Here is a 25,834-nt window from a genome sequence, read left to right as displayed (position 1 = left end):
CAATCATGTTAAATATGGAAGAATGTGAGTCAACATGAGAACACGGACAGACACTGTCCCACATTAATAGCTCCAGGAAATAGGATGAGTGATTTGTTCCCCAGAATTTGTTTAGTATCGCCCCCACTGACCCCTTTGAAGTGACAGGCGACACAGAGGATCCCGACACAGGCAAGCACTCGGAGCCGTTTGGCCATCCAAGGATGGTGCCGTGACGGGCAGGGCCTCCTTTTTCTCTTTGCAGCGGTGTTTGGCCAGCGCCTGGATGAGACTGTGGCCTATGAGCAGAAGTTCGGGCCCCACCCGGTGCCCATCCTGGTGGAGAAGTGTGCAGAGTTCATCCTGGAGCGTGGCGTGAATGAAGAGGGCATCTTCCGGCTGCCTGGCCAGGACAACCTGGTGAAGCAGCTCCGAGATGCTTTTGACGCGGGGGAGCGGCCGTCCTTCGACAGGTAGGCAGGCTGTCCTCGCGCGCTCTGCCTGGCTTCCGTGAGAGCAGCCCCCCATGCCATGAGCGTGTGTCTTGCACAGATGCTCCCAAGAGTCTGGCTTGCAGCAGAAAGGGCCTTTTGTTTCGCTAATAATTTGGAATTTGGGGGCCTGGAGCAGTTAGGAGAGTATGCTGAGGCTGTGTGTGGGGGATGGTGGCAACCACACTAGAGCGGTGCTGGGCACGGTCAAGGGGTGTGCAAGATATAGGAGAGGGGACAGTCCAAGGAGGGGAGAAGAGTGAGGACTGGCCCGAAGCCCGCCGCCTGGGCAGAGGAGGAGCACCAAAGAGCTAAGCTGGCTGCACAGGCACGGCCAGCGGGCTTCCTCGGGGCTCCCAACACAGCAGAACTGGGGGGGTTCTCAGCTAGTGTCCGAGCCACAGCACTGAGCAGTTCTAACTGCAGCCCTGGGCCCTTTTTGGGGGAGCACATTTCACTATCTTGCCCCTGGCCTTTTCCTCGACACCCCTGTTAGAAGCACATGGAGCAATGCGGCGGCGTTTCTTGCCACCCTCCCGCTCCTCTCCCCTCTCCAGCTGCCCAGCAGACGTTTCCTTCTGTAGCACAATGCCCTCCCTGGTGCTGCTCAGCCCTGCCTCTTGTGCAACATTTGCCCCAGCGGCCTGTGTGCGCTTGTCCTGCTGGCAGAGGATGGGTTGCTCTTTCCAGGTTAAGAGCCCATAAAGCAAAGTTTAGTAAGATGGGCCTGAGCTCTATCCAGTGTGCAAAAGCTGAAATTGTCCAGAACTTAGGAGGTGTGCAGGGGTAGCACTGATCCTGGGGGAACTGTGAAGACCCGAGTGTTAGGCAGGCTCATTGCTACCTCTCCCTCACCCCCCACTGTAATCACCAACAATACTTGTTCTTCTGCCCTTGGCATGCAATGCGTTAATTTACCAAGAGAGATTACTCTAACATCCTGCGGCCTCCTTGGGAAGCCCCAGGTGGGGTGTTTGTTGCTGGGGCTCTGGCAGGATATGGGTTGTCCACTTTAGGGACTCATCAGCAATACTGTAAACTGTTTTTTGTGAGCAGGCATCTGTTCCATTAAGCTCCCCACATTTACATGCCACTTTTCCCCTTTTTATGTTTTTAATTTGCCTTGAGTGGATTAAAAGATACAGGTGGGTTATTGTTAAAATAATCCAAACAGCAAGGCAAAAGGAATAGAGGTGATTGTTGGGATTTTCCAGATAACTGCCTGACCTATAAAGTCAGCATGGGGGTTGGTGGTGGAGTGTCTGATTGCTATGGAATATTTGGAGAGAGAGAGAGAGAGAGAGAGAGAGAGAGGTCTTCCATCCACTGGGTCACTCCCCAAATGACCACAACAGCTGGAGCTGATCCTGGGTTCCCCATGTGGGTGTAGGTGCCCAAGCACCTAGCCATCCTCTGCTGCTTTCCCAGGCCATCAGCAGGGAGCTGGATTGGTAGTGGAGCAGCCAGGACTTGAACTGGCGCTCATATGGGATGCCGGCACCAGAGGTGAAGGCTTAACCTACTATGCCACAGCGCTGGCCCATCCACTGTTGAACTCAGAAGCCACCCGGCTCCTGCCTGATTTGCTCTTGGTCCTTGATTTTTAAAAAATCATTCAAGGATGTCTCAGTGGGTTAGAGGAATAGCCAACTCAGGAAAAATGATGCTGGGAATTTGTTCTGTGTGACTGACATCTGTGCCAGCCATGGCATAATTGGTGCACAAAAGTTAACGCCAAAAGTTAAAGAAACAGCTACATAAGGTCCACTCTGCTAAGCTGTAAGCAAGAAAAATAGCTAACTATGAAAACTTAGAACAGGGGCTTGGTGGATTTCAGGAGGTTCCTAAGAAAATGATATTTAAGCTGAGACCCAATACAGGAATTAGTTGGGCCAAGTGGTGGGCACCACTTATCAGCATAATCTTTGATAAAATGAATTGGGAATTTTCCTGTAGGCATCAGTGTTCTAAGACAATAACTCAGATATAGCTAATTGCGTTTTTTATTATAACTTTGACCTATTTATACTATCTCTGATTATTGGTTATAATTTTCTCTTTTCTAATGTTGAATATTTGAGCTGTTAAAGTTTGCTCTGATCAAATTATTTAATTGCCTTTTAAAGAAAATTGTTGTTTTTCTTTAAAAAGTTGAGTTCTACACTTACTGTTTATGCTGCTTTTCTTGCTTCAAATTCTTTGTTGTCTGCATGCATTCCATGGGTGTGTTTTGTGTGTTGATGGCCATGCTGGGCTGTGGACAGTGCATCAGCGCATTGAACACTGGAAGCAGGGAGACCAGATAGGAGGCTGCGTAGAGGCCTGAAGCAGAGACCTGATGAGCAGCAGTGACCGGAAGCGGGGCAGTGAATGGAGGAGATGGGCTTTGTGGGATTCTCACTACCTGGGGTTAATGGAATTGAGGGGATTGGGGAGATTAATTAGAGGTCGAGTGAAGACATGGCCCCCTGAAACCGGAAAGACAAGTAGGTGAACTGAGAATAAGGACATTAGGGCTTGATGTTAGGACTTGGGGAGAACACAGCATCTGCAAATTGTCAGCTGGTTGTCTTCCTGACACTCGGAGGAACTTCTCATTGTATTTTGCCATGGATGCTTTTGCCGGCCTTTGTCCAGGGGTATTTTTAGGCAGTGACTCAGCAGGAAAGGATTTTCCCAAATCCCCATGTTACGTGAATGGTCCCCGCCCCAGACTTCCTGCAAGCAGGGGCACAGGCAGAGGTCCGTGCCAGCTCTGCGTCCTCCTGTGGAGGTGGAGTTCACGGTGTAGCGGTGGAGCCTTCTCAGAAGGTAACTCTGACACCTGGCAGTCAACAGCCAACAAAATGGACACAAAACACCAGGGCAGGGCTTACAGTCAGGTCCCCAGGTGCTTGGTTCTACTGCCCTGGATGCCTCTCTCCTCCAGCTCTTGTCCCATCCTCCCAGGTTATCAACACCTCTTAGCAGATCACAGCTTTTCAAGATGCCCGTGTGTTGCCTCCTGGGAATGCCAATTTGGGGATGATTTGGCATCGTGGTTAAGATACCACTTGGGATGCCTACACCTCATAGTAGAGTGCCGGGGTTTGAGTCCTGGCTCTGCTTCCAAACTCCACCTTCCTACTACTGCACACCCTCGGGGCAGCAGGTGATGATGCGAGTGGTTGGATGTCGCTCCCCCTCTTCGTGGAGGAACGACACTAAACCCTGCCTAGGCTTCATATCCGAGTCACGGCACCATTATGTCGCTCCCCGTCTTCGTGGAGGAACGACACTAAACCCTGCGTTGTTCTTTTGCCTGCTCGGCCCTCCCCGGGTTTGCTGCTGGTTCTTCCCGGGTTGGCTACCGACCCTTCCACCTCCGTGGAAGGGCGGTTCCCCCTGCCACTTTCCCCACTTCCACGGGGGAGCGGCACACCACCGGCCGGCTCTCTCAGGGGCTGCTCAGGTGTTCCTCAGGTAGATGTTCCTGGTGCATGTTGTCTCTCTCCTCCTTTATAGTCCTCTTCCACCAATCCCAACTCTGCTACCCACACGCCGAGTACGCTGCTCTCCTCCAATCAGGAGCAGGTCCTGCTATTTATTGGTTGAACTGGAGGCAGCGGTGTAGAAGCTGTTTCTCCCTTCTCAGCGCCATATTGTGGGAGAGCAGATGCATAGAATAAGTCTTAATTCGAGTAACAGTCTAGTCCGAGTTGCTCCCCACAGTTGGATCCGTGCCACTCATGTGGGAGACCCCGATTGAGTTCCAGGCTCCTGGCTTTGGCCTGGCCTAGTTCTGGCTGTTGTGGGCATTTGGAGATGAACTGGCAAATGGAAGGTCTCCCCTCTCTCTCTCTCTTTCTCTGCCTTTCAAATAAAGATAACTATTTTAAAAAGGAAGGATTGCATTAGAGCACATTATGAAAAATAACGTCAGTTTTTATCTATGTGAGATAAACATTTGTTCCTTAAAGAGCTTAACGTATAGTCATGTGCTGTATAATGACACATAGAAGCCAGTGAACACCATACAGCCTGGGTGTGTAGGAGGCTCAACCATCCAGGTTTGTGTAAATATGTTCTGTGATGTTCACACAGTCATGAAATTGCCTAGTGGCCTATCACTTAGAACAGATCCTGTCGTTAAGCAACACGTGACTGTGTATACAAGGTTCAGGTTTATTTTCTCTTTTAGCAATACCCTTATGAAACAGGGGTCATCAACATTTTCCTAATGGGCCTTGTATTAAATATTTAGGCTGTGCAGACCAGACCATCTCTGCCACAACCACATTCTGCTCTCACCGTGAGAAAGCAGACCAAGACAACACATCTGTGAACAAGTGTGGCTGTGTGCTTCTAAAATTGTATATATGAATACTGAAATTTGAATTTCTCCTAATTTTCACGCTGTGAGATATCCTTCTCTTTCTGGCTAGTTTTTTTGTCAATCATTTAAAAATGCAAAAATCACTCTGAGGGCACAGGCTGTGCACATACAGCAGATTTGCCTGCTGACTGTGTTTTGCTGAGCATTGCTGTAAACTGGACAAGCTGAACCAAAGAGCCCCTACCGCTCGCAGGCCACCAGGCAGTCATCTGGATGCCATCTCAGCGCCTGCAGGGGGCTCCTCTCCCACCCTCCAGGCTGACACATGTGCTGCCTGCCCTGTGCTGTAGCCCCTTTGTGCGTCCCACTGCGGTGCTGTTTATCTGGTGAATCACCAGTGGTCCCCAGCTGTGGCTTGGGCATCCCTTTCCCACTGCTCCATATGTTCCTGAGCCCTGGTTTCCCATATCATGGCACTAACAATGACCTGGTAATATTTGAGTCCCCCAGGCTCTGTGACTCCATGAGGCCATGAGCCCCGGTTGTCCCTTGGGCTTGCTACTGAAATCCCAGTACTTGGCGCAGTGTCTTGTACCTAGGAAGCTCTCTCAAAGCTTATTGATTGAGTGAATTCTTGAGTGAATATATGAATGACTCTTAGGATTATTTTAAGCACTCTGGGAGCTTGAAGGGATCAATACACCAAAGATATAAATAGTTAACTGATGAAAAATTAGTGACTAATTAGACGGTGCTTGTGGTACAAAGTGATTTGGAAAAAAAAAAAAAAAGCTATAAAAACCCAGATAGTTAAAAAGAGTTTAGAAAAAAAGGGGGAGGAGGGATTTCAACTTCCGTTCAAGGCAGTTGGGTGGAAGAGAGAGGGAAAAACATCGAGGTTGTTACTCCGGAAGGGGGCACTAGTACAAGCACTCTGGCCTGACTTTTCATCAGCCTCTAGTATTCCGTGAAACGCCAGCTGGAAGCTGGAAGTTCTGTTGAGTGGATTCGCGGGTGGGGGTGGGGAGAGTGCTGCAGTTCCCCTTTCGAAGAGCTTTGCCTGTTTTCTTGCAGTGACACGGACGTGCACACCGTGGCCTCCCTCCTAAAGCTCTACCTCCGAGACCTGCCAGAGCCTGTGGTTCCCTGGAGCCAGTACGAGGGCTTCCTGCTCTGTGGGCAGCTCATGAATGCGGATGAGATCAAGGTTCGTATGCCATTAGCACCCAGTGTCCTGCTTCAGGAGAGAGTGATTTGTCTCCTGATTGCTCTTCTCGTAGGCAACAGTGGATCAGGGGGCCCAGGCCTCTGGATGAGATTCGTTGTTAAACTGGAACTAGCTCAGCAGCAAAAGGCAGACAATGCCAATCACAGTGACTGGCAAACGTATAGGCTGTTTAAGAATCCAGTAACGGGTCGGTGCCGCGGCTCACTAGGCTAATCCTCCACCTTGCGGCGCCGGCACACCTACTGAGACACAGGGGCGGGCTGGCCTCGCCAGCCCTGTACAAGGTCTGTGATGGCTGGGGCAGCAGACAGGGTTGCTCAAGGAATGTGTGTGCCAAGGGAATGTGTGTGCCAGGAGAGGAGAGGACTGGGGCTCTTCTTTGTTCTTTTCAGCCACAGCTGCCTGAAGGTCCTGCTTACCGGCTGCACCATCGTGTTTGTGAGAGCACACAAATTCATAGATAGAATTTTTTGATCCTACATAAACTGTTTCCAGGGAAGCCTTGCAGTCAACAATCACCACACTGGAGTATGTTAACAAGCCAACCAAAAAGAAATGAATAAGCCCATTTCACCACTGTAAAGCCTTCATGGCTTTGAACCAAGATTTTCAACACCAAATGGCCATTGAATGTATGTGTACTGCATTGCTAACATGGGGGGGCTAAGTGCTTCCTTTGAATAGGTTGGTTTCTGTCATGACTATATTAAAAGTTTTTTCTGGTGAGGTGGTGCATAGAAAAAATCTATAATGAAGATGTGCATTTAAATCTGATTCTGCCATTAAGCAAATTATGCCTCATCTATGAGACTATGTATTTACTTTGACCATTAGAACAGTCTGTGTTGAATGGAATGCTCTATCTCCCCACTGTCCAGTGGTAACTGCTAGCCACTCATGGCTGTGAGGCACCTGTACTGTGGCTAGTGCACCTGAGGAGTCTATTAGTAATTGTATCGCATTTGTATGTATTTAAATTTAAACAGCCACATGTGGCAAGCTGTTGTATTGGACAGCACAAACTTAGACAGTTGTAATAATCATATCTCTTGTACCCAGAACTTCTTTGAAGACTAAGGGCAAAACATAGAAAGAATACGTATTTTAAAAATGAATGAAGAAAGAGTGCCCTATCCTTGTGGGAGACTTCTCGATCCTGGCCTGCAGTGAAGCACCTGATGATTTGAGTAAATCCTCGCCCAAGTTAATCAGGAGAGGACGAGGACAGGGACAAGCAGTTAACATGCTAGAGCTATTGTAGCTATTTTCCAAGCAAAACTTAGATTGTGTGACCTGATGGAGGGGATGTTATACATGACTTGTAATTTTTGTAGGGGGAGAGAGGAAAGGATATGAAGCGAAGTCTTAATTTATGCAGGTATCTTAGTTCAGCTGGGACTTGTCTGTGGCTGTACCAGGGCAGACAGAGCTGGGAGCCCAGAGCACAATCCAGATCACCCACACGGGGGGGGCAGGAACCTAACGAGTTGAGCCATCACTTGCTACCTCCCACGGTGTGCATTTGCAGGAAGCTGGAGTCAGGAGCTGGAGCTGGGGATTGAACCCAGGTACACCAGTGTGGGATGTGGGCATCTTAACAACAAAACACGCCCCTCTCCAGGATATTTTTTTGCAACTTTCTAAGAATTGGTTGTTTTTCCAAAATGAGTTTTTAAAAAACCCACAAAACTGTATGAACAGGTGTGACCACCAGTGTGTGGTTTCTGGACAGATACCCCAAAAACATTTCAGGATCTCATTGCTGGCAAGTAGACAGGCTGACTTCCTAGGCTGGCTCATTTACTGATTGCCTACAGGGTGATATATCCCTGTAGGCAAAAGCAATATTTGCCCCCAAACTAGTTTTGTTTGAATGCACTATTGGGATTTAGAAGCTAAAGAAGTCAAGTATACGGGTCTTCAGAGTTCATGGAAGATGCAACTTTTCCCAGGCTCAGCAGGAGTTGATGAAGCAGCTCTCCATCCTTCCTCGCGACAACTACAGTCTCCTGAGCTACCTCTGCAGGTGAGAGTCCCCTGCTACCAACCGTACAGTTTTCAGCTGCATTGGAAACAAGGCTCTGCTTAGACAATGACCAGAGACTCTGGCCCAGAGTATTGGGAGGTCAGCTGTGTTCACATAGCACGGAGCTGGCTTCCTGTCTGCACACGGTAATTGCGAGGATCCCTGATTACCCAATCTGCATACAAAATGAACGTGCTCCTTCCTTCATGTCTGCCCCTGCACTGCCCAAAGTCCCGGAACGTGTGAGAGAATGCGGAGTCTTTCTAGAATTATCCCCCATTCTCCTAACCCTGGGTTGGAACTTAGCTCCCTGGAGACATTCATCCTGGGCCATCCTTTTCACTTTCTGAGGACCTACTGTGCGCCGTGCCTGTGGCATCATCTCGTGCCTGGGCTGGGACCCTGGATTTTCAACCCACACAGACCCAGTTCTGGCTTTTATTATTATTATTACTATTATTATTATTATTATTTTGGTTTCCAGATTACAAAAGTTATCCTTGCTTGATTTGGAAACCAGGAAAATACAGCAAACTAGAAAAAAGAAATAAAAATTATCCGCACGTCCCTCATCCAGCAATAATCACTATTAATACTTAGTATGTTTCCTTGGGTATTCTCTCCCTGTGATAGACCATTTCATATGTCAACATAAATATAGGGCACAACTTTGAAATACAAATTAAAATTACACTATATATACATATATATATGAGTATACTCATATAAGGAGTCATATTCTGCCTTTTTTCCTTTGACTTTATGTTATATGCATTTCCTTATATCATAACATAAGACTATGCAATTATAAATGAATCTATACTACTCCATACTGTACTATTCTCATCATTTGGGCACACCACCAATTATTTAACAATTTCTCTGTGTTTGGAATTTTCTACCCATTTGAAAATGATTTTTACAGAACATTTGGAAATCCCCCCACTGATGTGTTCGTTTTTTTTCTTTACAGTGAATATGAGAGTTGCATGCCCCAAATGGGTAGAACTATAGTCAAAATTCAGTTTAGTTATTGAGCACTTGCTGGAAATTGGAAATACCTGAGGCTGAAATGGGAGGATGGGGATGAGAAGGCACCACGAGCCCCATCCAAGACCTTCTCACCAACAAATTTTTCCTCTCTGAAGACTTGAGTGGGGTGGGTTCTGGAGTTGGAAGACAAGCCTGTAAGGCAAGATTGTAGTTCTTCCAGTCTCCTCTTTGCTCCCTGAATAGGATCCTGCCCCCTGCTGGTGTGGTTCCCCCTCCTACCTCCAGCCCCTTGCCTGGTCCACAGCAGCTGGGCAGGCTGCTCCTAGTTTCTCTTCCTTCCTTGGCCTTGGGTCTTTCAGGAAGAAGCTAACTCTTAGAGATAATCCTGAGACCTGGGAAAGAGTTGGGATCCACCCCTGAGTTCTTAGGACCTTGAAATTCGTTCTCCTGACAGCTTTGCATTTTCTACTATGGGATTTCTTGGCTGCCTGCAGGTTCCTGCATGAAATCCAGTTGAACTGCGCTGTTAACAAGATGAGCGTGGACAACCTGGCCACGGTGATTGGTGTGAATCTCATCAGGTCGAAAGTGGAAGACCCTGCAGTGATCATGCGAGGTAGGGCTGGTCGTACAGAGGAAGCGGCAGCAATACTACACTACCCCTGATGCTTGTGTACAGCTCTGTGGTTTCCTAAGCATTTTCAGCTGATCTCCTGACTCAGTTGCACCATAGCCCTGTGAAATAAGGCAGGGCAGGAATTATGACCATTTTGCAGATAACAACGGAAGAGAGAAGTCAATGTTTGCCCAATGCTCACACGGTATAGTAGGCTAGCCTGAAAACAGTGTTTCTTAATCTTTCATTACTTTTAAATGCCTTTAGCCAGATAGAGTAAATGGTTTCACTTGAAGACCAGCTCATGAAAAGGCTGCTTGCAGAAATGTGTTATCAGACTTCTGAGGTTGTATCTTCTCTCAACGAGCATAAGTGCCGGCATAGACTACTGATGCCTGACATGGGTTTGGAGAAATAGTATGCCTGGCGCATATTTTCTGTGTGTCCCAAAAGAAACCAAATGTTATATTGAGGACCACCTTAGGAGAAGGAGAAAAAGATGTCTTGATTTTTCTCTCCTTATATTTTATTCTTGTTATATAGCCTATTTTTTTTCTGGTCAGAGACTGATCCAGTGCATCGTAGGCTGAAAATACTTTAATAGCTCTCTCTTTCACCCTTCTCTGCTACCTCTCTTCTATTGCATCCCTTCAATCCACTAAGCAACTGAGAAAGATCCTGTGAGGAGCGAAGTGAGGTCTCTGGGAGCCTCTGTTTTGAGAGTCGTGTGTAGAGACATGCTATGGATTTCATGCCTCCTAATCCCTCTCTGCTTTCTTGCAGGGACCCCTCAGATCCAAAGAGTGATGACAATGATGATCAGAGACCACGAAGTCCTGTTCCCCAAGTCTAAGGATGTGCCCTTGTCACCTCCTGCCCAGAAAAATGACCCCAAGAAGCCTCCTGTGCCTCGCAGCTCTGTGGGCTGGGATGCCAGTGAAGACCCCCCAGTGTCCAGGACGGACAGCTTCAGCAGCGGGGTAAGATGCAGAACCTCCCTGCTAGTCCTGTTCACTCCACGCGAGAGTGGCTCTGGGTAATCTGGGGGCTTGTGGCACAGCTGGAACAGACCAGTATGAAGACAGCCCGAAAGCCTGGCCTCCTTCAAAATCTCTTCTCTACTGGCTTCATGGAGGGGGCGGTCAGTGATGTGTGTGCTGATCTCCCAAAGGCTGAACGATGGTGGCCTCCCTGCAACCCCTTCCAACATAGGTCAGGAAGTTCATGGTCGAGGGCAAAACATAGACCACACTGCAAATATGCTAGTGAGGACTGTTGGAAATCCTGGGTGAAAGCTGAGTGAGAGCCGGTTTCCTGCTAAGCCGTGAAACGTGATTTCTTTCTCAGAGTATGTGATGTGTTTGTGGAATATTTCTCATTCCCTGATAAACTGTCTCAGCAATGTCAGCCCCTCCTTTGTACTGAAGGGTTGGGGCTCACGTTCTCAATGTCCAAAAACCCTGCAGACTCTGAAATGTAGGCTATTTGAGGGCAATCATTTACAAAGGTCAAATACTTTCATATATTTATAGGGACAGATGTTTTTATAAAGAACATGCAAACTTAATCTAGCAACTTGATTCTTTATGTGTTGCCAAGAAATGAATGCAAGATTTCTGGTTGACCAGATAATGAAAAGTACCTATAGTAACCAGTAATCTTAGAGATGAAAAAAAGGTAGACAGTGGTTGTGGTCTTCCTTAGCTGAGGTCTTTCTAGAAACACTGCAACGTATTCATACTCTAAAACCAAATAGAAACTTTTACACTTTGTGGGAAGAGATCATCCCAGCAATCCTTGAAAACAGCCCTTATGGTGCTGATTTAACGGAATTTTACTGTCTGTTGTTGGCTCCATAGCCACCATGCTGGAAGATTTAAATAGATCACCTCTGGCAGTGCAGTGAATGTTTAGCCTGGTGGTTAAGACACTGGTTAGGGGGCCTGTGTCCCACACCTGAGTGCCTCCCGACTCCGGCTTCCCGCTGACATGTAATCTGGGAGGGAGAAGGTATTGGATTGCTGCCGCCCATGTAAGAGATTCAAACTGAGTTCCTGGCTCCCAGCCTTGGCTTGTCCTAGCCCCAGCCATTATAATCATTTGGGGGAGTGAACCAGTGGATAAGAGCTCATTCTCTCTCTCTCTCTCTCTCTCTCTCTCTCATTTCTGTCTATGTATGTTTCAAATAAAATAAGCCAGTCCGGCGCCGCGGCTCACTAGGCTAATCCTCCGCCTTGTGGCGCCGGCACACCGGGTTCTAGTCCTGGTCGGGGCACTGGATTCTGTCCCAGTTGCCCCTCTTCCAGGCCAGCTCTCTGCTGTGGCCAGGGAGTGCAGTGGAGGATGGCCCAAGTCCTTGGGCCCTGCACCCCATGGGAGACCAGGATAAGTACCTGGCTCCTGCCTTCGGATCAGCGCAGTGTGCCGGCCACAGCGCGCCGGCCGTGGCGGCCATTGGAGGTTGAACCAACGGCAAAGGAAGACCTTTCTGTCTCTCTCACTGTCCACTCTGCCTGTCAAAAAAAAAAAAAAAAAAAGTTCAGAAGTCAAATAAAATAAGCCAATACATTTTTAAAAATATGTCATCTCTGGAGTCCTTATCTTAACTGCGCAGGGCAGACTTTCTCGTCCACATTTTATGCTTGAGGAGCCAAGACTCCAAGAAGCTGACCAGCGGGCCCACGGCACCATCCCATCCTGGTATAGAAGGGGACCCGCTCTTGTTCCCACCTCAGGACCCAGTGCTTCCAACTCCAGATGAGGTTGTGAGGCAGATGATGAGCTGAAAGAACAAGAGGGGGGTCTTAAGTCTTGATTTTCCGATTTTACAATGTTTTTGAAAGATTTATTTGTTTATTTGAAAGTCAGGGAGAAAGTTACACAGAGAGGTGAGAGGCAGAAAGAGAGAGAGAGGTCTATCCATCCGCTGGTTCACTCCCCAATTGGCCACAATGGCCGGATATGTGCGGATCCACAGCTGGGAGCCAGGAGCTTCTTCGGGGTCTCCCATTTGGGTGCAGAGGCCCAAGAGCTTGGATCATTTTCCACTGCTTTCCCAGGCCATAGCAGAGAGCAGGATTGGAAGTGGAGCAGCTGGGACTCGAACCGGCTCCCATATAGGATGCTGGTACTGCAGGCGGCAGCTTTACCTGCTATGGCACAGCACTGGCCCCTGATTTTACATTTACATAATATATACACCTGGTTCAAAGAATCAAGATAGGAAAAGGTATACATTGAGAAGTCCTGCTGCTTCACCTGTCTCCACTTACCCCAACCCTCCCTGCCCCTGTTAGTTTTTTATTTTTCCCTCCAGTCTTTGTTTATGCAAATGTAAGTGCACATGGAAGCAAACTCTTACTTACCACACTTTTTACACAAAATGTGTTATAATGTCACTTTCTTTCTCTTTCCGTACACACGCACTTTATAGCTGGCATTTTGCACTCAGCAGACTCTCACCAAGTCCTGAGACTTCCCAGTGTCAGTAGGCCATCACCTCACTTTTGGCAGGTGTATAACATCCTATTCTGTGCATGTCTCATGTTCTACTTACCCAGCCCCTATAGAAGAACAGGTTGTTTTCAGTCCTTTGTACTACAAACAAGGTTGCAATGAGGAAATTTGACCATATCTCCTTACATATCCATGCAGATGTTTTTCTGCAATAAACTCCCAGAAGTGTAACTGCTAGTTCAGAGGGCAAATGGATTTAAATGTGTAGTTTTTATAAAATTTATTAGAATTTATGCCACTTACATATCTGCAAGCAGTGCCTGAGAGAACCTGTTTCCCTATAGTTTTGCCAACAGTGAATTGTCAAATTTAGAGGATTTACCCGTGTGATAGGAGAGAATTGGTATTCCAGTAAATTTGAATTTAAATTTGAGTTTGCCATTATGAGAAAGGTTTTCCTTGTGTGTAAAAATCAGTCACATTTTTTCCCTCTGTGTCCTGTCTAATCTTGTCCTTTATCCATATTTACATTGGCTGTGAGGTTTATGGAAATGATTTTTATAAGCTTTCTAGGTTAGAGTTGCCTGTGATATGCATTGTAAATACTTTTGCCATTTTGTCATTTATTTTTGAATTAGCATGTGGTGACTTGCTTGTTTTATTTTTGTTCCCTTTAATTCAAAAGGTCAAGGAAATCTATGTCAGTTGTTGAATTCATTGAATTTTTATGGCTTCTGGATTTTGAGTCACAGTTTGAAAGACTTCCCATTCTGGGGTTATAAAAGTATCCTAGTGTAGAATTCTTTTACCACCAACAAACAGTGGACTCACTTCATCTGTAGAGCGAGGGTTGCTGTCAGTTCAATGTCCTTCAGGGAAAAAAAAAGTACCGGGCAGGTAATCAACGGATGTGATAAATTAAGAAATACGCTTCTGTTTAAGCGCGTCGTAGGTGTGCAACCAAGAAATACTTCTTCCAAGCCCTGATCTGGGGAGCACAAGACAGGGTGGGGAAAACTCTTGCAATGACCATGGCCATTGTTTTCCAGACAAGCGACTCTGAGGCCAGCAGCCCCTTCGGAAAGCAGCCTAGTGATGGACTTCCAGAGGACAGCAGCAAAGCACCCAGGGACAAGCCAGGAGACTGGAAGCTGCAGTCACGTAAAAGAACTCAGACGCTCCCTAACCGAAAATGTTTCTTGACGTCAGCTTTCCAAGGCGCCAACGGCGGCAAAGTGGAGATCTTTAAGAATGAATTCTGGGTGCCTTCCACAGAAGCCAAGGCAGGGGAGGGGCACAGGAGAACCATGTCTCAAGACATACGGCCCCTTCCCAACTCCCAGCGGACTTCCACCTATGACAATGTCCCGGCCCCACCAAGGTCCTCTCGCCAGGAAGTGGGCGCCCTCTCTCCCCCTGCCTGGGACTCCAAGAGAGATCCTCTTGCCAGCCCACACTCTGAAACAGGGCCTGGAAAAAAGAACTCTGAAGAAGAGGAATTTCAGTCCCTGCAGAGGGTGGTCCAGGAGCTGCGAGAGGAGATCGAATCCCAGAAGCAAATGTACGAGGAGCAGATTAAAAAGTGAGTCACACGCGGAGGAGCGCTAGGTAGCGCTTGGCTTCCGTCTTGAGCAGAGGAGTTGTTCTCATCTCCCAAAGAATTCACGCTGTAAAACTCAGTTTAGACAGTTGACATGCAGCAGGCCCAAGGGAGAAAGGATAAGGGAAGTGATGAGATGACTAAATTCGTGTAAGCTCTAAACTTATGATTTGATTTCCAGAAATGTATATCTTTAAGTAACTCAATCACTAGTTTCCAAATAAATAGTGGCTCTTTAAGGATCAACATGCTTTGATGGATTAAAAGGAGCTTTTTAATTGTTTCATTTCAAAGCTGTTCATTGATTCTGCAACCAAGTCAGGTCCACAGGTATGGAAAAAGCATGGCAGGTGGAGAGAAGCAGAGGGGCAGAGGCCACAGGAGGATAGCAGGCGAGAGCTGGAGCAGAGGGAGGGCAAGGCTACAGGGTGAGGGGGGAGAAACAGGAAGCCAGAGCACAGTAGGGTTTTGGTGACCTCCAGAAAGCTTGAGTAAGGTGGAAGCTTTGGGGTGGTTGGCACTTGCTTTGTGATTCATGGGTCACCCACATCCTCCCATACACATCCTCCCATACAATCTAAGCCATCTCCAGATGAGCTTTAAAATCTAATGCATAGGCCAGCGCCGTGGCTCACAGGGTTCTAGTCCCGGTTGGGGCACCAGATTCTGTCCTGGTCACTCCTCTTCCAGTCCAGCTCTCTGCTGTGGCCCGGGAGGGCAGTGGAGGATGGTCTAAGTGCTTGGGCCCTGCACCTGCATGGGAGACCAGGAGGAAGCACCTGGCTCCTGGCTTCGGATCGGTGCAGCACGCAGGCCGTAGCGGACATTTTGGGGGGTGAACCAATGGAAAGAAGACCTTTCTCTCTATCTTTCCTTCTCACTGTCTAACTCTGCCTGTCAAAAAAAAAAAAAAAAAAGAGTGAAATGTGAATGAGCGGGGTTCTCATATTTATGGATACTTCTTGGTCCAGAGCTGCCCATTTAGAAGCAAAACATAGCTTCTGTGCCTGAGAACCTGACAGCAGTCATTGGTAGGATGATGAGACTTGTGTGATGTCTTGGCAGTGACTACAGCTGTCTCAGAGAAGAATCACAGTGTGTTCTTATCTGGTGGCATTGAGAGAGTAGGAGAGGAACCAGCTGCCATGGCGGCGGCCACTCCTGCTGGGTAGGACAGAACCTCGGAGCCCACCTGTCAGGGAGCTCAACCACAGCGGAGTGAGGGGGATTGACAGTGAGCGGTGCCCACTCTTAGCTTTGTGCTTCAGTGCTGTCTGCTCATGCAGTCCCCACAGCCGTCCTGTGAAATAGGGAAGCCCCATTGAACAGCAGAAATGGGCCTCGGGAGGTGTAAAACCCTCCTGGAGGTCTCAGAACTCATCATACGTAGGTGGGCTGGGATGTGAACCCGGGTCCGCCAGGCACCTGAGCCCGTGTGGATTCCACCTCTGCCCCGTGCTCAGTGGTCAAGAGGGAATCCGTCATCTCCGCTAGAGCCAGATGGGCATGGAGAACTTGGAGAAGAAAATTAGATCTGAAATGAGCCAGTTAGAAGGAAGGAGCCCAAGTTAGCTTTCAGAAGGAGTAGGCAGGCGTGGGCAAGGCTCTGAAGAGGGCCATTACACAGAACAGGCCAAGGCCCTTGAGGAAAGCACCCAGAGCAGATGGGAGTCGAGTCTCCCTACGAGCACGGGCAGGCTGTCTGGGGAGCCAGGACTGTTGGGAGGCTGCTCACCAATGAATGAAACGCTAAGCAAATTTCCATTCACACAATCTCCCACACTCATCTGAAATTCCCTTCTTTGGCTTAAAAATGATCTCTGTGTACTCACTCCTAAGGGTTAATTCAACCTGGCAGGGGGTTACCTGGGACCACATAAGGATTTTGGTCAATAGCAATGAAAATCCAAGGAATGCAGAATCTTACATATATTCCACTTGCAGTAGGATTCAGAAGTGAGGGTGGGGCACCTGGGACCATTGCTTCCCAAAGGGTGATTGCCTTTGCTTCTTCGAATCCTGGTCCCCAGGAGGACTTTAATAGAGAGTGTGATGGCCTGTGCTCACCCTTGAACCTGCATGAGGAGATGAGAGCATGGATGGGGCTTCCACAGCTCGTCAAGCAGGACTAATAACAATACGTATATATCAGGGGTCCCTTCTTACAAAGATGACATAAAACACACAAAACAACATGAACATCAATAGCAATAATAGGAGTGTTATGTGAGGAAGGAGGGGCTCAGATATGTTCTGGGAATTCAGATTTACTGGGAAGTCTTTATGTAGGAGGAGGAGCGTGAATAAGAGATAGGAGTTGCATATGGTTCTGTGATTGGGGAGGAAAATGAGCGGAGGTTGGGGCCAGAGTGAAGGAAGATTCTAGAGCTAATGCCCTGTTCACTTTCTTTCCTCATAGTCTGGAGAAGGAAAATTACGATGTCTGGGCTAAGGTGGTGAGGCTCAATGAAGAGCTGGAGCAGGAAAAGAAGAAATTCGCAGCCTTGGAAATCAGGCTCCGCAACGTGGAGCGCTCCCGGGAGGATGTGGAGCGGAGGAACAAGGTCTTGGAAGAGGAAGTCAAGGAATTTGTCAAATCCATGAAGGAGCCCAAACCTGATGCCTGAGCATCCCGGGAAGTGCCATAGGGACATCTTGAGAGAGGCGGTTACTCCCTAAGAGGGAGAGGACTTTGGGGGAGAAGGCACTGCATTTCCCAGCACATAAATCAGTGGAGTCAGCTGCGACACGTGTGCACGTCTGTGGCCACCTGCTGCAGCACTCAAAGCGACTGTGTTACTCTCAGCGGCCTCAGGATGTGTGGCCTGGAACTTTCCTTTGCTGAATGACCATGTCCAACAGAGATATGTGAGACAGGCTGGTAAGCCAGAGGCAGGACTCAAACATTTCGTTTTGTGTTTTCCATGTGGATGGCCTCAGGGCGTCTCAGCCACATGGGCAGGAAACGATATTCAGCGTCATGTGCTGACACCTGGAGGGCTGTGTTTGGGAAAAGCTGCACCTGCTGAAGTCAGAACCTCATTCTGCCACCCTTACAATAATGCACATTGCTCAAGGGTTCTCAGACTTATTATTAGACTAAGACAAAACAAGCAATAAACTGTATTTATAAAAGCAAAACCAAATGGGAAAATAGTATTCAAATAAAGAGCAAAAAGCAAGGACATTGCTATTGCTTACAGAGCGTTTGTGAGAATTCATAAAAGACGGTTCTTCCTTCAACGGACGGCCCCTCTCTGAGGCACGTGGGTTGATGAGCTGGGCGTGGGCTGGGCGGCAGCCCCTCCTAGCTTTTCAGGGCCATGCTTGTGTGTGGAGGGCCTGAGAACAAAGGCTGCTAAGTGTAATGAGACGCCAGAGACTGGTTGCGGGCTTAGACGGTAAGAGTCAGGATGATGACATTCTTTTCTGTCTCACCAAAATGCAAGTGAATCTATCCTTTAAGAGACTATAGGGCACTAGGCAATCCCTGGGGGAGGGACTTTCCCAGTGGACAGCTGACTATTCCCTTTCTACATCAGGTCAGCCTGGCAGAGACCCTTGGTAATATCTTGGACCCTTTATTCTGCTTAGTTGAGTCATTTATGGTTGTTTCCATTCTTCTAGTTAGATTGTCTCCAAGCTCTTCTGACTGTGTATGCCATCAGCAGGAGTTGTCAGAGCATCCTCCCACTGTAGACATATCTGTATAAATTCCAGCCAGACCTCAACATCCATGAGTTCCACATCCATGGATTCAACCAACCACGGCTCAGAGATACTAAGGAAAAAAATAATGTGTCTGCATTGTACATGTTCTAATTTTTCTTATCATTATGCCTTAAACAATATAGTATGGCAACTATTTACCTAGCATTTACCTTGAGTCAAGTACTGTAAGTAATTTAGGGATGATTTGAAATATATGGGAAGATGGGTACAGGCTATGTGCAGATACAGCACCATTTTATCTAAGGGACTTTAATACCCCAGGATGTTAGTATCCAACCCAGCGTGGATACTGTGGGACAACTGGAGAACTGTGTATACATGTACTGCTGTACTACTATGCCATGCATAATGTAATACACTCAGGACAGAAACCAGTGAGATAAAATCCAAGGCCGATAGATGCTCTTGAATGTGCTTTCAGCTCTCTAGACCCCTGGCGTGATTTCCAGCAGGTATTAGCTGTACGTGTTTAGTACTTTCCATCCCATTGCTCCCATGAGTTTACCTGAACCCTAGAATTAAGCCATGGCTTAATTTGTGGTGTGCAGTCTGAGGTTCCTAGTGAGGGCGTAGCCTTCCCCAGCATATGTGTGCCACCTGTTCACGCCTTTTACTTTAATCGTTTTCTTCAGTCTGGTTAGTGCCCCCTGCCTGTGGCCAAGACTTAGTACCCACAGACAGAAGGGTCAGAATTGTTTATTCCTGGTGCGCAGGCCCTGCTCCACCACACAGTCCCTTGAGGATTGATGGGGTGGGGGACAGCACAAAGCATCCTCTGATAGCCCTGCTTACAGAGATTGAGGAGGAAATTTGGGACATCACTAAGAAACGCGGTCAAATATGTGTCTTCCTGGAGTTTACCTGTATTTTAATTAGATCCACACGCAGGAAACCCTTACTGGATACCTGGCTTGTGTTGGTGAGTGTGTGCAGATCCCTCGCACTGACCCGGAGGGTGCTAGTTGATTTGAGAGTGGAAGCGACGAAGTCTCAAGATCATTTGGTCGAAGAGGAGACCGTGCAGTCGGTTTCTTTTGAGGCCCTGCTAGAGGAGCTCGCTGGGTCTGCGAGCCAGAGCCTGGGCTGCGTGGCAGTGCCACGTGTGTGTCCCGGCCCCTCCTGGTCTGGGAGTGCAGATGCCAGACAGCAGAGCGCCGTTGCAGCTTCTGAAGCACTGGGGAGGCTGGGACTGTCAGCTCCTCTTCACTGTCGAGAATCCGACTTTGCTGAAGTTGCCACCCCCTTGTTCCTGTGCCACCCTCCAGATAAGGGGGCAAAGAAACAGCGTTCTTCCACATCCCCAGGTCCTCCTGAGTCCATAGGCGGACAAGGGAGGGGCATGTGGGTTCCGATGCCACCACCCTCAATGTCCCAAAAAGGGCATCCAGGAGATGCATGATGGGGCATGCATCTGGAACTCACCTGGGGCCACGTTCTAGAAGGCAGTGCTGGGAGACAGGCCCATTCCAGCTCCCGTCTGCTTCCAAATGCTTTTCAGAGACAAGGCTCTGCTGAGTCTTCGTTCTGTCGAGCCACACCCATCACCTTCACCTTCCCCGATTCTGCCCACGCACCTGCTGAAAACCTGCAAAGATCTTCGCTGTGCACTGGAGAGCCCCTTGCACTCTTTGGCCTCCCAGCCTCGAGCGTGGCTTCTCCAGGGTGCTTCTCTCTCAAGTCTGAGGCAGGTTTGTGGCTTTCCAGTAAGGCTGTGCCCTGGGTAGAACAGTTTGTCCTAGGGGCCAGCTGGGATGATTGTGGTCAGAGTCTGAAGCCGGGAGAGAACTGAGTCTGGCATTCCTAGGATGGAGCTGCTGCACAGGAAGCAAGCAGTAAACATCTGTAGCTGCTCTTCTGGCCGACTTGTTCAAGCTCCATTCAGAGGCCAGCGTCTGAGAAAAGCACAAAACAGGAACCCAGGGCTGGCCAGGCTGCTGAGAAGGGGCGGCACAGTGGCCGGCATCCACTGGCTGGGCTCCACGGGCCTGGCCCGGAAGATGCCGTACACTGGCGTCGTGTAAACTCCCGCATTCCACCACTTCCTGTGCAGATACCAGCAGCAGTCAGGCCTCATGCTGGCTGGGGAGCAGAGAGAACATTGGGCCTGCGGCTGCATAAACCGGGCCGCCTTTTTTTTTTTTTTTTTTTTTAAGATTTATTGTTTTTATTTGAAAGACAGAGTTACACAGAGCAGTGGAACCAAAGACAGAGGTTTTCCATCCACTGGTTCACTCCCCAAATGACCGCAATGGCCAGAGCTGAGCTGATGCGAAGCCAGGAGCCAGGAGCTTCTTCCAGGTCTCCCATGCGGATGCAGGGGCCCAAGCACTTGGGCCATCCTCCACTGCTATCCCAGGCCACAGCAAAGAGCTGAATTGGAAGTGGAGCAGCCAGGACTCGAACTGGCACCCATATGGGATGCCGGCACTGCAGGCGGCAGTTTTATTGGCTATGCCACAGCGCCAGCCCCACTGGGCCACCTTTACAAGAATCACACGCAGTCTTTCACCCTGCCCCGGAAGGCTGGGAGGACACAGGCCCCACAGCTGGAGCCTTGGCTGCTGATTGGGGAGCCCAGGCTGGCCAGAGAGGGCTGGAGTTGGAGGGCTCCAGTGCAGCTGCAGAGCCGCTACTCACCTGGGTGTGGACCTGTGGCTGCTCTTTCCCCTGCTGCTGGAAGACACGCTTAGAATCACAGAGGAACAGACCCAGATGACACCATCGTGTGCCCACTTGTTCAACAGGAAAACAAGCCCGGAGTCATAAGCTGAAGGGCCAGTGCTCACACAGCGATGAGGATTGATGGAGGTGATTTTTGAAGGCTGCTCCAAGCCACAGTTTAGTGATTCTTGTGGTTCTTGGCTTCTGTCCAAGAGTTCAATCCCCTCAACCACAACCATGTGTGAAATTTATCAAGCCTCTGTTGTTGAGCGCTTCCAGAATATAGAGCTGGCCTCAGCTTGGGGTCACAGCCAAGACACGCCCCATATGATGCCATTTTATACCTGCTTGTTTTATTAGCAGTGGTATTCTAAGGCAGTGGTTTGCAGCCTTGGCTGCGTAAGACAATCACCTCAAGTGCTTTTTGAAACAATGCCGACACTCAGATCCCGACCCACATCACTTGATCAGAATCATAGAGGGTAGATTCTAACAGTTGGTATAAAAAAATAAATCCTGAGGCCAGCGTTGTGGTGCAGTAGGTTAAGCCACTGCCTGCAATGCTGGCATCCCGTATCAGAGCACTGCTTGGAGTCCCAGCTGCTCTACTTCCAATCCAGCTTCCTACTAATGTGCCCAGGAATGTAGCTGATAATGGTCCGAGTACTTGGGCCCCAGTCACCTACATAGGAGACCCGGATGGAGTACCTGGCTTATAGCTTTTGCCCGATCCAGCCCTGGCTGTTGTAGCCATTTGGGAGAGTGAACCAATGGAGGGACGATCTCTTTCTTTGTCACTCTGTTTTTCAAATAAATAAAATAAATCCCAGTAAATAAATAAATAAATCCCAATTCATTCTGATATGCTACCGGGATTATGAAACACAGCTCAAACTGCTCAGTTTGACTTGAGTTGTGATTAATGACAGTGTTAATCTGTCTACTGCCCCTCCCATCAGCAGTCAACACAACCGTGCTCTCTGGTCTTCCCTGCACACTGGCTTATCATGAACTCGTTCATTTAGGATAAGAGGTACCTAAGAGACAGAGAATGGGTTTATGTTATATGCCCATTTTGCAGATAGGGAAAACTGAGCCTGGGGATGTTACCAAAAAATCTCTGGGGCTGGTGTTGTGGCGTAGTGGGGTAATCCGCATCCCATATGGTGCTGGTTCGTGTCCCAGCTGTTCTTCTTCCAATCCAGCTCCCTGCTAATCACCTGGAAAAAGCAGCAGAAAATGACTCAAATGTTTGGGCCCCTGCACCCACATGGGAGACCCAGAAGAAGCTCCTGGCTCTTAGTGTTGGTCTGGCCCAGTGCTGGCCATTGCGGCCATCTGGGGAGTGAACCAGTGGATGGAAAATCTCTCTATATCTCTCTTCCTCTCTGTGTAACTCTGTCAAATAAATAAATAAATCTTTTCAAAAAGTCTCAATATAACAGTAGCTTAGTCATGAACAAATCCAAGGATTTAGAGACTGCTTTGATAATAAGAGTGCTCTTAACTTGTGTGCAGGTAGATTCTATTCCTAGGCACAGAAGGTAAGAACACATGGGCTTGTTTATAGAGTACTGAGAATAGCTCTGATTAAAAGCAGCTTCTCTTCAGATCCATATTAGATTAAGGTATCCCTACCGGTAATTTACAATATTGACCATGAATGTGTTGTTATGGGAGAAAACCATGAAGCCTCCATTAATCACTGAAACCAGCTTTTAAAACAGTGGTCTGATTCCTGGAAGAGAGCTGTGGCAGAAGGTGTGAGAGCCTGCCGGGTGAGTTGGGTGGTGGGTGAAGGGACAGGCGAAGAGCGGGACGTCACCAGGTACTGCAGTGTACTGGCCGCTTCAGGTGGAGCGACAGGGCAGAAAAGCTACACAGGCAGTTCTGAGAGCAGAGAAGCCCAGAGGGCACGCTGTGCTGACTGCTGATGGGAGGGGCAGTAGACAGATTTAACACTGTCCTTAGTCACAACTCAGGTCAGACTTATTTACTGGGATGTATTTTATGTATTTGAAAAACAGAGTGACAAAGAAAGAGATCCGTCCACTGGCTCACTCTCCCTTCAGGTTGCCCTAAGCACACCTGATGACAGGTTGAAGTGGGCACCTGGCTGTCCTCTTCTTCTCCCCGTCCCCCTGCTGTTGGTGTTCTCTTGGTCCTGCTGGGTCCCGCCGTACTCAGACATCACTCTAGATCCCGGTGTCAACATCGTCACAATGACTACCACTAGTAAACAGCAAACACCTTTTCTTCTCTGCACTGTGACAAGCATTTGGAATATGAGTCGCCTTCATGTCTTCAATCAAATTTTGTCTTTTTAAAACATTTTTTGGGAGCCAGCACTGTGGTGCCGGCATCCCATATGGGCAACGGTTTGACTCCTGGCTGCTCCACTTCCAATTCAGCTCTCTGCTCTGGCCTGGGAAAGCAGTAGAAGATGGCCCAGGTGTTTGGTCCCCTGCACCCACGTGGGAGACCCGGAAGAAGCTCTGGCTGCTTGCCTTCATTGCAGGCCATTTTGGGAGTGAACCAGTGGATGGAAAACCCCTGTCTCTCCCCTTCTACCTCTCAAATAAATAAATAAATAAAATCTTTAAAAATTACTTTTATTTGAGAATCTGAGAGAGAAAGAGAGGGAGACAAACAGATAGACAGAGCTCCCATCCACTGCTCACTCTCCAAATATGTACAATGGCCAGGGCTGGGCCAGATCAAAGCCGGTAGGCAGGAGCCCAATCCGGGTCTCCTCCATGGGTGGCAGGGACTCAGCTGCTTGAGCTGTGCATCCCAGGGTATGCGTCAGTAGGAAGCTGCAAGTGGGAGTCAGGCCAGGAACTATTGTAGGGGATGTGAGTGTCCTCCACTCTAGGGGAACTGTACATCCCGTAACTCTTTGATTGCAATCAAGTCTGTTTTCCTGAGGTTTCAATGCAGCAGAGCTCGGAACTGAAGCGAGTCTGTCCAATTTGTCCAATGCTGTGTCAGCCTGACCCTCATACGGGGAAGAAGGGCGACACAGAAATCTATCTCTTGGCGGTGATGCACTGAAATAAAATGGCTAAAGTCATTTTCTCTTAAAAAGAGAAGCCTGCCTCTTTGTCCCTCTCTCTCTCTCTCACTGTCCACTCTGCCTGAAAAAAAAAAAAAAAAGAAGAAGAAGAAGAAGCAGCAGCAGCAGCAGCAGCAGCCTGGTTGGAAATTCAGGGAAGAAGCACGCATTGTGCCTTTCCCACTTCAGCATCAATGTGGAGACATGTCAGCAGGCAGACACCCCCCACAGCCCCGGCTGTGCCCACTGCTGCCGTGACGGTGGCTGGGGGGGTCACACATTGCCAGGTCTTTGCCTGGCATCAACTCAGGGCTCCGTATCAGCAGGACCACCCTCCAGATGTCTCTCAGGAATAACTGGGATGGGGGTCTCCTCAGAGTCTGATCTCATGTGGCTAAGGAATGAGCCTTGCAGGGCTCTGTGCTGAACTTCCTTACGTATTCTCAAGGCTCTTTCCATTTAGAGAGCTCTTTCCTCCTCCCATGAGCGTGGGAGGGTCCTCCAGTGGGGCACAGTGCATGGAGGATGTACCGCCAGTGAGACCTTGGGGGGAAAGAGAGAGCGAGAGAGCGAGAAAGCAAGAGAGAGAGAGAGAGAGAGAGCTCTTCCCATGGCACACGGAGGACTCGGTGAGTGGTGGGGTGCTGGTGGGAAGAAAGAGGCCGCATATCCCCCATGTCTTCCTCACCTTCACATGTGTCGTAAGTTAAGCAGGCTCTGCCCTCTGGACGTGTATGCCTGAGACGGCCCAGCATGACTGGGAGCTTGTGGATTCTGTCTCCAGCCTGCTTCACGCAGTCGCACAGTTTTCAACCACTCTGGGAAAACAGTGGGCAGAGGAAGCAGCCCCATGTGACCACTCTGGAAACAAGGCCCCTCAGAGATATAGTGACCTGCACTTGCCCTCTGCTCCTTCCGCTTTCTCACTGCGGACTTCTCGGCGAGGACACAGAGCCCTTGTGTTTTTGAGAAGTTGCTCCTTCCCAGGCTGTGAAAGAGGGCATTGGTTTGCTTGCAGTTCTTATTTTAGAGAAAGAGCTGGGTTGAGCATATGGCTCGGCTTTGCTGGCCTGGGGCTTGACAGCAGACACATTCTGCGGGAACTCGGACTTGATCACTAGGAAGCAGGTGATCTGGATTCACTGTGTCTGTTTCAGGGCTGGATGCAGTCAGCCCTTGGTCTCCTTGGTGGACTGGTCCTGAGACACCCCACAGATGCCAATAATTGGCAGATACTCAAGTTGCTGGTATGCAATGGCCTAGTATTTGCACATAACCCACCCACATCCTCCCATACACTCTAAGCCATCTCCAGACAAGCTTTAAAATCTAATGCATAGGCCAGCGCCGTGGCTCACTAGGCTAATCCTCCGCCTGTGGTGCTGGCACCCCGGGTTCTAGTCCCGGTTGGGGCGCCGGTTCTGTCCTGGTTGCTCCTCTTCCAGTCCAGCTCTCTGCTGTGGCCCGGGAAGGCAGTGGAAGATGGCCCAAGTGCTTGGGCCCTGCACCCGCATGGGAGACCAGGAGAAGCACCTGGCTCCTGGCTTCGGATCGGCGCAGCGTGTAGGCCGTAGCGGCCATCTGGGGGGTGAACCAAAGGAAGGAAGACCTTTCTCTCTGTCTCTCTCTCTCTCTAACTGCCTGTCAAAAAAAAAAAAAAAATCTAATATTGTAAATGCTAT

The 25,834-nt window shown here is 48.8% G+C and overlaps 1 protein-coding gene and 1 long non-coding RNA gene across 5 annotated transcripts in view; one reads left to right on the top strand and one right to left on the bottom strand.

Annotated features, from left to right (window-relative positions):
• Nucleotides 1–17,891, top strand: part of ARHGAP25 (Rho GTPase activating protein 25) — a 94,758-nt gene extending 76,867 nt beyond the window's left edge. For all 4 annotated transcript variants that reach the window (XM_008254309.4, XM_070069026.1, XM_008254310.4 and 1 more), the window contains 7 exons: nucleotides 245–452; nucleotides 5,860–5,992; nucleotides 7,966–8,039; nucleotides 9,527–9,648; nucleotides 10,432–10,628; nucleotides 14,154–14,686; nucleotides 17,124–17,891. In XM_008254309.4, the coding sequence (XP_008252531.1) occupies nucleotides 245–452; nucleotides 5,860–5,992; nucleotides 7,966–8,039; nucleotides 9,527–9,648; nucleotides 10,432–10,628; nucleotides 14,154–14,686; nucleotides 17,124–17,331 (1,475 nt within the window). In that variant the 3' untranslated portion in view covers nucleotides 17,332–17,891. The remainder of the gene's footprint in view (nucleotides 1–244; nucleotides 453–5,859; nucleotides 5,993–7,965; nucleotides 8,040–9,526; nucleotides 9,649–10,431; nucleotides 10,629–14,153; nucleotides 14,687–17,123) is intronic.
• On the bottom strand, nucleotides 17,777–24,980 carry LOC127488416 (uncharacterized). Its single transcript, XR_007916121.2, has 3 exons — nucleotides 24,841–24,980; nucleotides 22,208–22,317; nucleotides 17,777–20,328 (listed from the first exon to the last, which is right to left on the bottom strand). It is a non-coding gene; the product is annotated as an uncharacterized lncRNA (long non-coding RNA).
• Nucleotides 24,981–25,834: the final 854 nt, after the last annotated feature.

The sequence above is a fragment of the Oryctolagus cuniculus genome, chromosome 2 (assembly GCF_964237555.1).
Source record: "Oryctolagus cuniculus chromosome 2, mOryCun1.1, whole genome shotgun sequence".
Lineage (NCBI taxonomy): Eukaryota > Metazoa > Chordata > Mammalia > Lagomorpha > Leporidae > Oryctolagus > Oryctolagus cuniculus.
Note: the sequence above shows the minus strand (reverse complement) of the source record. Positions and strands in the feature narration are given on the sequence as shown.